A 14,760-nucleotide genomic window follows, 5' to 3' on the forward strand; every position below is an offset into this window, starting at 1 on the left:
GGTAAAACATATTTACTCCAAGAACCAAACAATGTCTTCCTTTTTATTATTGATGCCCTGCTTTCGGACGTAAGTTGTTTGGAGATGTTTAATCCTGCCTGCTGCTGTCGGCTGTGCTGTTTCACTTACTTTCTTGATTATGGTTGCACGTGGTGGGACTGCTGATGGCTAGTGACGGGGAACGAGAACCCATTTCCCCAAATTAATGGGGGGAGATGATCAGTTTCTCTGATAAAAATTAAACCTCCATGTAGTTTTGTATTATTCAATGCAGGTGTTACGACTCCCTCTATCGGGATTATGGCAGGGATTGTGGTTGCTCAGTAGTAAAATGGTTCTGGAAAATAGTAAATTGGGTCATTTTCCAGCACGGAAGTCAGTTGACCAGGCCTTGCGTATCTGCTGAATGAGTCCGCCACAGACCTGGTCTGGAAGACAAAATATAAGAGTATGAGGTAAAAAAAAACGCAGCCATTTGCTGCCTTTGCTTTTACTTCATCATCGTTTCGTGCGTGTTTGGGTTCTCGCAGCCTGATCAGCAAACATTAATTCATGTTTGCTCTCAAGGCAGTTGGAGCCCAGGTGGTGCCGTGGTGAAGAGCTTGGCTGTTAACCAAAAGGTCGGCAGTTCGAATTCACCAACTTCTCCTTGGAAACCCCGTGGGGCAGTGCTGCTCTGTCCTGTAGGGTCACTAGGAGTCGGAATCGATCGTCAGCGGCAGGTTTGGGTTTTGGTTATCAGGGCGATTATAATTGATTTTATGGCTCCCTGTTTTTCACTAAAGTGGCCCACTTTTTGACAAAGTAACTGTCTCTCAGGATTGTTCTGGCACTGTGTAGACTCCCCTTAGGTTTAGAGATATGTCTGAGACAGATTTGGGTGTCTTTTTTTTTCATAACTATTCAATTTCCTATAGGAAAAAGAGAAACGACAAAGTTTATCTTCAGTTCAGTTTGGAAGCTGTCTTAGGAACGTGTTCATTTCGTAAGCGAGGGGGTTCTTCTTGCGAATAGGGGCCACAGGCTAATGTCGACCGCTAATGAAAATGGCTGTGGTAGAGGCCGTAGGCCTGAGGCCCTAAACGGTCCACCAGGGGATTCTTTGACACCACAAGGCCTGACTTGAAAGAACTCAAAGTCGGGTGCCACCATCAGGCCCATTTCTTGCAGCACACAACCTTTTCTGGAGTTTATTCAACTATTGTTATTGTCAATTGCCATGAGTCATTTCTGACTTCCGGCGACCCCGTGTGTGTGGAGTGGAACTGCTCCCTAGGGTTTTCAAGGCTGTGACCTTTCGGACGCAGGTTGCCAGGCCTGTCTTCTGAGGTGCCTCTGGGTGGGTTCAAACTGCCAACCTTTTAGCTAGCAGGGGAGCACTTAACCATTTGTGCCACCCGAGGACCTTATTCAGCTATTATCGCTGCTGCACAGCCATGAGCAATCCCAGCCAAGTCATGTGGTCAGTGATGGCCTTTCTTCCTTCCATCGTGTAGCCTCAAGGGAATGAAAAGAAGCTCCTTACGGAGTGACGATGCATGGTGCAAACCATGTGTAGTTGAGGATCTAGGAATTACATTGTGCCTATTGCGAGAGGAATTTGCCCTTTAAAACTCCCAAAGTCAACTGGTTCCAGGTTCCCTTGACTAAAACCCATTAAATCCTTGATGACGACAGACCAGAGAAATGTTTCTTTAACTAGCTTTTCAGACAGTCAGAAAGGGTTTCTGGTTTATATCTTATTCTTCATTAACATAGGGGCCCCAAAACATGCTGCCAGCACTCTCCACGGGTGTCATTTTGGGGACCTTGTAACACGTGGTATGACCTCAGTGTTCCGTAAAATTCTCTTCTCCAAGCTGTGATTCAGCCTGACACAGTTTAGCTTGTGTTAGCAGATGGGATCAAAGTTCAAAGTGCCCAATGGAGTTTATTTCTTTAAATATTCTGTAAAATGAAGTGGAAGGCAACAGGTTCCACCTGTGAGAGATTCATCTTTTGGCGAGGTCTTCGCTCTGAGCCTCTGGCTGTTGGTAAATAGGTCTGCAGTACGCACTGACAGACCCGTGCCTGGGCAATTGTATGGCATAGAAGAAGTTATTTTGCAGATCAGGTTCCCAGACAATAAAATATGTTTTAAAAGCCTCCTGCTGCACATTTTGAAAGATTGTTAATATAAGCATGGAAATTTATTTAATCTCTCTTCAATCTTAAAGACTGTCACACTCACGTGTTGGTATTTTTCTTCTGCTTCTTTTTTAAGAGAAAGGCGATGCGGAGCCACGGAGCCCAGACAATGGTCCAGCAAATACATCGTAAGTCCCCTCTGTGTTTCTGCCAGAGACGACTGTTCGTTAATATGCCTTATAATATGCAACCCTGCAAGTGTCTTGTAATAACAGTTCTCCTGTCTCGTGATAATGTCTTTTAAATGCTTTCGGATGCAGTTGCATTTTCGGTTCTTTATTATGCTTTAGCAGCATGAGTGAGAGTGATCTTGGAAACGCAGATGCTCTTTCTAAAGGTAGACATGTAATGAAATTTGAGACGTGCATAGGGCAGGAGGAGGGAAGAAGTAAACCCTTCAGAGTTTGGCTGGATACATTCAGCGCCGTCGTCATTGCGAAACTTCTCCACATCCTGGGAGATAGTCTGTCCCACCCACCTGTGAAGGGCAGATGTCATTTAAAAGCCTGCCATCTGCCACCTCATCTCTGAATCACATGAAAAATACAACAATTGGTATCTCTAGAGTCTGTAGACTTGACTGGTGTCTTTGACTTAACAAAATCCGTTTGAAAAAGATAAGAAACAACACGTGTAAAGCACGTGTTTCTCTCTCTGTGTTTTATCTTTTTCCTCTCAATATTTATGACGGCGCAGCGGCTAAGAGCTCAGCTGCTAACCAGAAGGTCAGGAGTTTGAATCCACCAGCTGCTCCTTGGAAACCCTGTGGGGTAGTTCTACTCTGTCCTGTGGGGTTGCTGTGAGTTGAAATCAACTCGACAAAATAAAAAATAAAAAAAAAAAATCAACTCGACGGCAATGGGTTTGGTTTGGTTTTGGTTCTTAATATTCAAAGAATCCGTATTTTTTTTTAGTGGTGAATTTGATGCCAAGTTGATATACCAAGGTTTTAGTAAAATCATTCACAGGCTGACAAACGATTTTATTTTCGTTCCCGCAGGAATCAGCAACTGGTTCGTACCTCTAAAATCTTTTCTTTTTCTCTCTTCTCAGGGTGGGATATGTTTTCTCACCATAGGAGAGATTTTTGAATCTATCTACATGCAGACTAGGGCTCTTATTATTAGGCATTTAAAGGGCTATTCATTAGAAATCACTGTTTGTGATAAAATATTACTAAGTGTCTTATTTTGTCCAAGGTCTATTTTTCAGCCTAGAAAGATGCTTTGGTTTGCACAGAATGGCTAGGTATTTCATAAAACCAGAAGAAAACAAACTCATTGCTGTCGAGTCGATTCTGACTCGTAGCAACCCTATCGGACAGCGTAGAACTGTTCCATAGGATTTCCAAGGCTGTAATCTTTATAGAAGCAGACTACTCATCTTTCTCCCGTGGACTGGCTTAGTAGGTTCAAACCGCCAACCTTTCGGTTAGCAGCCGAGCGCTTAACCACTGCGCCACCATGTTTGTCTTTTTTAGGATATTGTCCTAAAAGCTCTAAATCGTTCCATTGTCATGGTTTCTGATGATAATAATGAATGTGACTAGTGTTAAATGGCTAAAATAATTACTAGTTTTTAAAATTTTTTTGTTGCAAATTATAATGGGAAAAGGGTTTTAATGCCATCTGGAGGCATCCTAGAGAACTGAAAAGGGTAGAATCTGAAAATTTCAGTTCTTTTGAGTAACTTGTGAGACTGGATAAGAATTGATGCTACCAGAATGTAAGCTAATTGAGGGTTTGTTATATTTTTTTACAAATTATTTTATGAAAGTGTTAATTGTTGTAGCTTCTCTTTTTTAAAATTCTTAATAATAAAATTATTTTGAAGACATACAAAGGAATATACAAAATATGTTGGAAAACTGCTAGTATCCTATGTTTAATTTTACGTGTTTTAAAGTCACCTTCAGTAGATACCGATTTTGTTTAAGCGCTTTGATGTGCCATTAAAGTTCTCTTTCCCTTATGCATTTCTAAAGGCTCATCCCGGGAAAAAAAAAAAAAAAGGTCGAGAAGGGAGAGGGTTGACATGTCGTGGGGTTGTTAACCAATGTCATAAAACAATGTTTGTACTACTATTTCATGAGACACTATTTGTTCTGTAAACCCTCACCTGAAGTACCAAAAAAAAAAAAAAGTAGCTGCAAAAAAAAAAAAAGGTTCATCCCGCCCAAAACGATAATTGCTTTTCATAACTCCTTATTTCCTGTAAAACCAGAAACAAACTTGTTGCCGTCAAGTCGATTCCGACTCACAGAGACCCTATAGGACTGAGCAGATAGAAGTACCCCATGGGGTTTCCAAGTTGTGGCTGGTGGATTTGAACTGCCAACCTTTTGGTTAGCAGCCAAACACTTAACCACTGCACCACCAGGCCTTCTTATTTTCCATAGCGTATAAAAAATAAATAAGTTGTATGAGGAAATACTTTTAAAAGAGAACAGTGGAAGCTTGAAGCATCACCTCACGTCCCTGCCTTTGAGCAAAGCAGATCCTTAGTCATCTGCCTAACTTCCTGCCTCTTGAAGTAGAAAGAACAGAAATAAAGAACATCTGAGGTTGCAAGGACCTCTGTTAAAAGTGAAGAGTTGTAAACTTGAGCCTCTTAAAGACTGAAAGAAGGAAGACTTAAAGAGCCCTCTACCCCTGGCTCTGTTACAAATTGGCAAGAGCAGCAGTACGTTATGAATAAAGAACAAGGACTCAGAATACCTTAGATTTTCCTAGCATTTTACATTCTTATATACAGCACCTCATTTTAACTTTATTTAGGTGGAAAGATAAAATGTAGAGCAGGGACGGTGTCTCCATTTTACAGATAAAAAAGCTGAGGATCAGAAAGGTCATTCAACTTAAGGGGTAAAATGAGGACATAAATGGTCTGATATTTTGCTTTTTCCCTGTTTATCATTCCGAGAGCTGAGCCGGTTGCAGGAGACAAAGCAAAGCTGTGAGTCAGAATCAGTAGAGAACCTGGGCTGAGATTATTTGTTAAATGGTAAGGGTCAGAGCGATTGGAATGATTCCAGGGCCAGGTGGGTGGAACCAGGAGTACCCAGATGCCAGGAAATGAAATAAGGGAGAGAGCCTAAGTAAAACAGACCAAAAATTAGGAGGCCCATGGGAGCTGAAGGGTGAGACCGAGCAAACACAGGAGCTAACATGCAAAAGGTACTAAGAAAGATTCATACTTATGGCTTTGGTGGGACACACATGGCTTCAGTAATGCCTGTATAGCCCTTCTATCTGCATAATTCCATGAGTCACTGGATCGTTTAAAGACATAATATGGGCTTAAATTGTAATATAAAGTTGAGAGTCTCCACAGAGAAAATCATTTCCTGAAGAAGACTCGCTAACTTCCTTTAAAAGAAGGAGATTTCCTCACTAGCTGCCTTTAAAAGGAGATTAATCTTTATAGGTTTTAGACAATCATTGCCCAGTGTTCTGGATAACACCTGGAGAACCCTTCAGGATATATTATTTCATGATCTTATGAGTGTTCATAAAGATTAAAGGTGCAGTTTATTCTTAGTATACACGCACACACACACACACACACAAACATAAGTTAACGTTTCTATGACAGTTTCAGCACTGATAATGATGAAATAGCTTTTATTAGACTAACTCTCCTGCAAATAACTGCTATAAACTCTGGACAAAATATTTTTTTAAATTATTTGAAGGTACTAGAGGCTGACTGAAAGAAGGCATAGACTGTAGGAAATTTGGTCCTTGAAAGAAGATAACTGGACTGGGAAAGATCTATGCTTATATAGCTTCCGCCATGAGGATACTCCCCAGACCAAATAGAGCAACTAGAACTCATGAGGAAAGCCACAGAGGATGGAGTTCAGGGCTGCCAGAGTGGCTGGGAATTAAGGCGGGAAGTATAAGAAAGGAGAGAACCATAGCGAGGAGCGCTTCATTCTGTGTATAAATTCCCCTCGATCCTTGGATGATCCCTAGACTGCACATGTAGAGGGGAGGTGTCAATGAGCCCAGTGGAAAGCAATAGCTAGGAAGTTAAAAAAGCTTATTGGAGATTTTAAATGCTGCCCACTGAAGGGGAAAGAGTTTGGAGTTTGAATCCCAATCAAGTTAGAGGAGCTTGGTAAATGCCTTGGGCTTTTCATTGAACACCCAGAAGAGCCATCCTTTAGGAGTAAAGATTGTGTCCCAGGATTGAAAATTCACCATAAAACTAAGGGCAGAACCAAAATAAACGAAACCAAACCCATTGCCGTCTAACTGATTCTAACTCATAGCAACAGTATAGGATAGAGTAGAACTGCCCCATAGGGTTTCTAAGGATGTAATCTTTATAGAAGCAGACTGCCACATTTTTCTCCTTCAGAGCAGCTGGTGGGTTCAAACCACCCACCTTTCATTTCGCAGCCAGTGCTTTAACCACTGCACCACTAGGCTCCTTTTGGCACCATTAACCCATTGCCATCCAGTCAGTTCAGACTCATAGCGACCCTATAGGACAGAGAAGATCTGCCCCATAGAGTTTCCAAGGAGCGGCTGGTGGATTCAAACTGCCGACCTTTTGGTTAGCAGCCGTAGCACTTAACCACTAGGCAACCAGGGTTTCCACAGAGGAATAAGCATATGTAAATACATAAAGATGTTTATCATTTACACACATGCATTTAATAATAAGGTTACACAACCTGAGCATGTAATAGTTTCTAGAAATTGAGAGATCAAAGTTGATTTAAGAATTCTTATGAAAGATTTTCTTTTTCCCCCCAAAGAAACTTGAAGCTTTCCTGATATTTATTTTGGCCATAGTGATCTGTGTCTAAAATCATGAACTGTGGCTGATCTTTTCGTCTATGAGGTGTCTGTCCCCAGAGACCGCTTTTCCATATCTGTTGAAGTGATTTGCCAGGATCCTGTCTGCTAAGAAAATGAGAAACCTAGAGCGTAGTCTTCCCCTAGAGAGAGGCTGCCAGATCTTGTCACTTCAACCCTTGGACACCCAGAATAAAAAATAAAATAGGAAAGGCCCTTAGGAATCTTTGAGCCCCCTCATTATGAGATGCGTAAGCTAGATTGAAGCAGAAGAGCATGGCTTATCCAACGCATGAAAGGGGGCCTTCACCCAGTGCTCAGGGACCATGGAGTCAGCTTTGGACTGAGCGGCATTGTTGAAGAAGAGATGGTGAAGAGGCTGTGTCGGTTTGCCTGAAGGAGACTAGAAGTTACTTTTGCATTGGTTGTACCCTGAGATGAAAACGTAAAGTTACCCCAAGAATGTGGGTTGGAAATGATGCCATCACAGAGTGAGACCAGAAACCTTGTCTTCCATGTTCTTTCACCACTAGAAGGCCTGTGGCCCAGAGTTAGCGCAAAAGAGTTCTCAGGCCAAAATAAGGAGTGTGTTTCCTGTCCTCTGCTTGGTTCCCGAGGTTTTCACACCTTCTCTTTCCTCTACGTCCATTCGTCATCCAAATTTTCCTCTCTTCTTGGTGTTTTCTAAGTCAGGTTTCTCAAACATTTTTAACAAAACCTACACACTTGGAAATGCATTTTATGACTTAACCTCTGAGAACGTGTGCACTGAAACAAAAGTGCCGCAAAACATTACCTAACATAGCTGTGATTTTTTCTGTTTGTATTTCAGATTTTTAAATGCAGGTCACAACCGCACTAATCTACTTTTATCACCACTGTCCAGAAATCACAGACTGTCTTATTTCCTAGTGCTGCTGGATCAGAAATATCACACATGGGTTGCCTTAAAGAGCAGACATTGATTTTCCTACTGTTTTGGAGGCTGAAAGTCCAAATCAGGATGTCAGCCATGTCAATTCCTTCCTTGTAGGTAGCCCCAGGCAGTCCTTGGTTCCTTGACAATCCTCACCCAGCCACCAGGGCTCCTGAGCATTCTATTAGGGCCTAGAAACACTTTAACCCAAAGGACTGACAACTCTGAAAATTTTAGGACCCATTCACAGGCTTAAGAAGTAGATATTTGGTGTATACGTTATGGCATAAGGGAAAGATTTTTCAGTGACTCCTAGTTGGACCACATAAACAGCTGCTTAATTCACTAATGATTAAGGTGGACCCGGTCTCTAGAAGTAAGTTTGGCACCTTTACCATGACCTCTTCCAGTCCACAGAGATATTAATTAATAAACTTTAAAAACCAGTTACTGTAGAGTCAGTTCCAACTCATGGTGACCCCATGTGTGTCAGAGTAGAACTGTGCCCACAGGGTTTTAAAATGGCTGATTTTTCAGAAGTAGAATGCCAGGCCTTTTTTCGGAGGTGCCTCTGGATGAACTCAAACCTCCAAGTTTTCAGTTAGCAGCAAGCATATTAACTGTTTGCACCAACCAACCAAAAACCCATTGTCATCGAGTCAATTCTGACTCGTAGCAAGCCTAGGACAGAGTAGAACTGTGCCATAGGGTTTCCAAAGCTGTAATCTTTACAGAAACAGACTGCCACGGTTTTCTTCGGTTGGTAGGTTTGCACCCAGCAGCTGGTGGGTTTGAACTGCCGACCTTTTGTTTAGCAGCCAAAGGCTTAACCACTGCACCACCAGGGCTCCTTTGCACCACCCAGAGACGCCTAATAAACCTGCTCTGCTGCATATTCACTGTGGCTTTAGCAGATGGCGAAGCCCTGTGAGCAGTTCCCAGGCCATGGGAGAGTGTGGTTCACATTACCAGATTTATTGATTGCCCTGACATTAACAGACTGGTTATACCTCCTCCAAATATTATCTTTCATAAAGCTCCTCTGTGTCCTTTTGTTAAAGCCTTGCACAGCATTTAGAGCATAATATTTATTCAATAAAAAATTATTTGTATGAATAAATGAATGCAGAATAACACAGAGGATGTTTAGAATGCATTTGCTGTGCATTTTATCCTCTTCTGAAGAAACACCATTAGCTAGTTCGTTCTTTGGTGGTGTTGTTGTATGCTGTTGAGTCAATTCCAACTCATAGCAACCCTATATGACGGAGTACAACTGCCCCTTAGGGTTTCCTAGGCTGTCATCTTTACGGGAGCAGATCACCAGGTCTTTCTCCTGCAGAACTGCTAATGGGTTCAAACCACTGACCTTTCGGTTAGCAGTTGAATGCTCAACCATTGCACCACCAGGGCTGCTTCTATAAAGATTACAGCCAAGAAAATCCCATGGGGCAGTTCTACTCTGTAACTTCGGGGGTCACCATGAGTTGGAATCAACTCGACAACACCCGACAACAATCTTTGTGGGAGCAGATCGCTGGGTCTTTTCTCCTGCAGAGTAGCTGGTAGGTTCGAACTGCTAAGCTTTTGGTGCCAACCTGGTGACACCGCTGAGTTAGCAGCTGAGCTCTTAACCATTGTGCCACCAGGGCTCCTGTTCTTCTCTACTGATTCTAATTAGTGTGTTGTTGTTGTTAGCTGCGTGGAGTTCATTCTGACAGATGATGACCCCATGTGTATAGAGTAGAACTGCTCCATAGGGTTTTCAAGGCCGTGACCTTTCAGAAGCAGTTTGCCAGGCCTGTCTTCTGAGGCACTCCTGGGTGGGTTTGAACCCGCAACCTTTCAATTAGTAGTCCAGTGCTTCACCATTTGGGCCACCCAGGGACTCCTAATTAAGATGTAAACCTCCACAATGCAGAGCTTGTATTTTGCAAACAAAAAGCTTTCCCCCAGGCCACAGGTTCTCCTTGTACCCCTATGGCCCTAATTTGAGGCCTCCCAAGCAGCCTGGTACTACAGTGATGCTTTCCAGGCCTTAGATGTCTTTTCTGCGCCAGTCATTCCACTGGACACGTTGTCTTATTTAACCTTCATGACAGTTCCGGCAATGTGTATTATTATCCTTATATTACAGGAGAGAAAAATGAGGCCTCAGAGATAGAAACTGGCTCACAGAGGCTTCACAGCTGGCAGTCGGAGAGCTGAGATGATTCTGGCAGAGTCTGCTCTCCTTTAAAGTCCCTTCGATGCACATGTCTGTGACGTGGCCTGGAGGGCATTTGAAATAGAGGAGATATTTGAGGAAGAAATCCTTCTTTCTGTACAAAGGGGCTAGTATTTTCCTTAAAAAAAAAAAAAAAAAAAAAGGTTGTGGAATTCCAAACAATACCACATTTTATGAGTAGCTTCTATACTAAATTAAAAAAAAAAGGTTGCCATGGAGTGAATTCTGACTCATGGCAACCCTGTGTGTGCAGAGAACTGTGCTTCATAGGGTTTTCAAGGCTGTGAGCTCTCAGAAGCAGATCACCAGCCCTTTCTTTAGAGGTCCCTCTGGATGGGTTTGAACTGCCAACCTTTCAGTTAGTAGCCGAGCACTTAAACCTTTGCGCCACCCAGGGTCTTTTCCTAAAGGCTCTCAATATCTGCCCTCCTTCCATATGAGTTGGAATTGACTCAATGGCAGTGCATCATGGGTTCCATATTGTCAAGAATCTGTCTCCAAGAGCCTGTGAGGAAGCTTGGGGGAAGAGGAGACGAGAAGGCCTCGTGGTGGACGTGAATGGGTGTGGTATTTCTGCACAGTGATGGAGGTCTTGGAAATAGCAAAGGTGGAGTCTGATGTTCATCTAGCAAACCAAGGAACTGGCCAAAGTCAAATGACAGCTCAGAAGGCCTCCCGACGGTGTCAGAGCACATTGTGGTAAAGCAGTGTTCTCGTAATCCTACCAAAGCGTGTAAAACATTGTAGCCTTTGCCTCCGAGGTTCTCCCCCAGAGGATTCCGACTCCACTTCTTCCTTCTTCCCTGACAGGTACAAAGAGACAGGAATGTAGGGATAGCAGACAGGTCACACATGCACACATACACACACACACACACACACACACTCACCTTTTGATGTCAAAAAGGCCGATACTGCTTTGAAAATGAGGACTTCGTGGGATTTAAAGCATTTACTTAGCATAGTACAGGTATTAGTAGTTCTTGATCAGAATATAACCAACCCTGAATACTAACCGGGTGCCAAGCTCTGTAGTAAGTGCTGTCTGTAAATAGGATGGCTGCATAATTTGAGATAGTGATTATGCAGGGGTAACTAGGCGTAAAGTGAAACACAGGATCACCAAGGGATGAATCAGCTGGTTAAATCCCAACAGCAACTCAAAACAGCAGACAGCATTACTGGTTCTACTACCAGCTGCTGTCAAGTCTGTCTCCACTGATGTTGACCCCATGTGTGTCAGAGTAGAACTGTGCTCCATAGGGTTTTCAATGGCTGATTTTCCAGCAGTAGATTGCCAGGGCTTTCATCCAAGGTGCGTCTGGGTGGACTCAAACCTCCAACCCTTTGGTTACCAGCCGGGCATGTTAACCCATTATACCACCCACGGAGTCCCAGACAGCATTAAACACATTGGTGTCGAGTCGACTCAGACTCACAGCTACCCCATAGGACAGAGTAGAACTGCCCCGTAGGGTTTCCGTGGAACTGCTGGTGGATTCCAACTGCCGAGCTTTTGGTGAACAGCCAAACTCTTAACCACTGCGCCACCAGGGCTCCAGACAGCATTAGAATCCCCCATTTTATAGATAAAGAAACTGAGGCTCAGAGAGACCTCGTGGGCAGTTGTGGTAGAGCTGGGGTTTTAGCACAGAGGTGCCTGCCTCTAAGGCGTGCTCTGTTCGGCACTTTCTCAGACTGCAGAGACCTGAGCTGTGCCATTGTGTTGCTCCGGCACCGATGGGCTCCGTTGCTGGTTAAAAGCATAAATAAACAAGTGAAGTTCAAAGGGTCCAGATGGCAGGACACCCAGTGACTCAGAACTATTTCATCAGAAAGTCTGGTTAAACACCAAAGCTAGAGGATTGGGTTAGATTAATGGGCTTTTGGGAGTAGGGGAGAGAAAGTGTTACTCATTTTCTTTCTGGAGTTTTGGAGAATAAACAGAATAATAAGCAGGGTGAGACAATGAAAATGAACACTAGTTGGATAGAGCCAATAACCTTATAGCTTCACTTCTTGGAACAATATGATGCTATTTTCAGATAACCCTGGAAGTTATAGACTCTGAAAAATGAAGAGATGGTTTTAAACACTGGGCAAATGCATTAAAAAATTATTATTTGTAATTTGAGAAAACGTATATCATCTGTTTTGACAGGGAAAAAAAAATCTTTTCTCTCATGAGCCAATTGTAAAATTGAAAACATTTTCTCTCAACTTTGTGAGTTTTGTTTCCCTAATGACCGTTTGGGCTGGGTCATATGACCCTCACCCCAGATTTTAGTGAGCTTTTACTCTGCACGGCTTGCCATTGGTTGGTAACCTAAAGGTTGATGGTTCGAACCCACCCAGCCGCTCCTCCAAAGAAAGTCCTGGGTAACTGCTTCCGTAAAGATTTATTGTTGTTTTTAGGTGCCATTGAGTCAATTTTGACTCATAGCAACCCCATGTGACAGAGTGGAAGATTATAGCCAAGAAAACCCTGTGGAGCACTTCTGTTCTGTAATACATGGGTTCACCATGAGTTGGAAGTGATTTGACGACAACAGGTTTTCTAGGCACTTCACTCAGCTCATTCTTGACTCTGTGAGGTGCTTGTCCCCATTTACAGATAAGGAAAATGATGCACAAAGAAGTTAATTGACTGCTTAGGGTCACACAGCTGGTTTGTGACCAAGCTGGGATTTGAACTGAGGTGATCCTGACTCCAGAACCCATGCTTTTAACGACTCTTCTATACAACCTCCATTTCTGCTATTAGACTTGAAAATATTTCTATTTTGAATTAGGTGTCACCCCTGGGTTTACTTAGATGTTCAAAAATATACCTGGATTAATAATTAATGTAATTAAAATATCTTTATTTTATCACTTAGATCGCTAAAGCGTATCAGTATTTTTATCTTCCCTTTCAAAATGTCCAAGAGTTGATAATTTTATTATACATTTAGAAGTACATTTGAATTATATTGTTTTATCTAATTATTACAAATAATAAATTAAGGAGCCCTGGTTGCGCAATGGTTAAGCACTCGGCTGCTAACCCAAAGGTCGGCGGTTCAAACCCACCAGAAAGACGTGGCAGTCTGCTTCCGTAAAGATTAAGCCTTGGAAACTCTATGGGGCAGCTCTACTCTGTCCTATAGGGTCGCTATGAGTCGGAATCAATTCAAAGGCAATGAGTTTAATGCTAAATTGCCTCAGAATTAGAACAGAGTTGAAAAGCTTTCTCAATGCTTTTGAAAATACTAAATTTGATGTTCAAATTTTGAAGAAAAATGGTTAAAACCTAAGTATTTGTATAATTTTGTTGTTGCACTAAGATCCTATGTTGTCTGGGAGACCAATTTTTTGAGTCCGGGACTTCGGTGATACTGGGTGACTTCCTAACTATCAAGATTTAGTAGTAAAATGATGGGTCCAGTAAACTTAGGTCAAGAGTACACTAAACATACTACCTACCTAAACTAACACAAACTGAAGTACAAAGTCTGAACAGATCCCTAACAAAAGAACAAATTGATGGGGTAATAAAAAAAACTCCCAACTGAAAAAAGCCCTGGCCCAGTTGGATTCATTGGAGAATTCTACTGAACATTCGGAGAAGAGTTCACACCAATACCGCTCAAACTATTTCAGTGCATAGAAAAAGAAGGAGTTTTCCTGGACTCATTCTGTGAAGCCAGCATGATCCTAATACCAAGGCCAGGCAAAGACACCACCGAAAAGAAAATTACAGACCAGTATCCCTCGTGAATATAGATGCAAAAACTCTCAACATAATTGTAGCAAATAGAATTCAACAACATGTCAAAAAGCAAAAGAAGAAATGATGAAGTAAAAGAACTGAACAGAAGATTTCAACGAGTGGCTCAAGAAAACAAAGTAAAGTATTATAATGACGTGGGCAAAGAGCTGGAGATAGAAAACCAAAAGGGAAGAACATGCTTGGCATTTCTCAAGCTGAAAGAATTGAAGAAAAAATTTAAGCCTCGAGTTGCAATAGTGAAGGATTCTATGGGGAAAATATTAAACGACACAGGAAGTATCAAAAGAAGATAGAAGGAATACACAGAGTCATTATACCAAAAAGAATTGGCGGAGGTTCAACCATTACAAGAGGTAGCATATGATCAGGAACCAATGGTACTGAAGGAACAAGTCCAAGCTGCACTGAAGGCATTGGTGAAAAACAAGGCTCCAGGAATTGACGGAATATCAATTGAGATGTTTCAACAAATGGATGCCGCGCTGGAAGTGCTCACTCATCTATGCCAAGAAATTTGGAAGACAGCTACCTGGCCAGACTGGAAGAGATCCATATTTATGCCTATTCCCAAGAAAGATGATCCAACTGAATGCAGAAATTATCGAACAATATCATTAATATCACATGAAAGTAAAATTTTGCTGAAGATCATTCAAAAGCAGCTGCAGCAGTATATCGACAGGGAACTGCCAGAAATCCAAGCTGGATTCAGAAGAGGACGTGGAACCAAGGGATATCATTGCTGATGTCAGGCAGATCCTGGCTGAAAGCAGAGAATACCAGAAAGATGTTTACCTGTGTTTTATTGACTATGCAAAGGCATTCAACTGTGCGGATCATAACAAATTAT

The 14,760-nt window shown here is 42.2% G+C and overlaps 1 protein-coding gene across 1 annotated transcript in view; it reads left to right on the top strand.

Moving 5' to 3' along the window:
• AFF3 (ALF transcription elongation factor 3) overlaps positions 1–14,760 on the top strand; it is a 481,878-nt gene that overhangs the window by 309,089 nt on the left and 158,029 nt on the right. Inside the window, exon 8 of the mRNA XM_023734036.1 lies at positions 2,264–2,315. Within this exon, the coding sequence (XP_023589804.1) occupies positions 2,264–2,315 (52 nt within the window). The remainder of the gene's footprint in view (positions 1–2,263; positions 2,316–14,760) is intronic.

This window comes from Trichechus manatus, unplaced genomic scaffold (genome assembly GCF_000243295.1).
Source record: "Trichechus manatus latirostris isolate Lorelei unplaced genomic scaffold, TriManLat1.0 scaffold00004, whole genome shotgun sequence".
Taxonomy (NCBI): domain Eukaryota; kingdom Metazoa; phylum Chordata; class Mammalia; order Sirenia; family Trichechidae; genus Trichechus; species Trichechus manatus.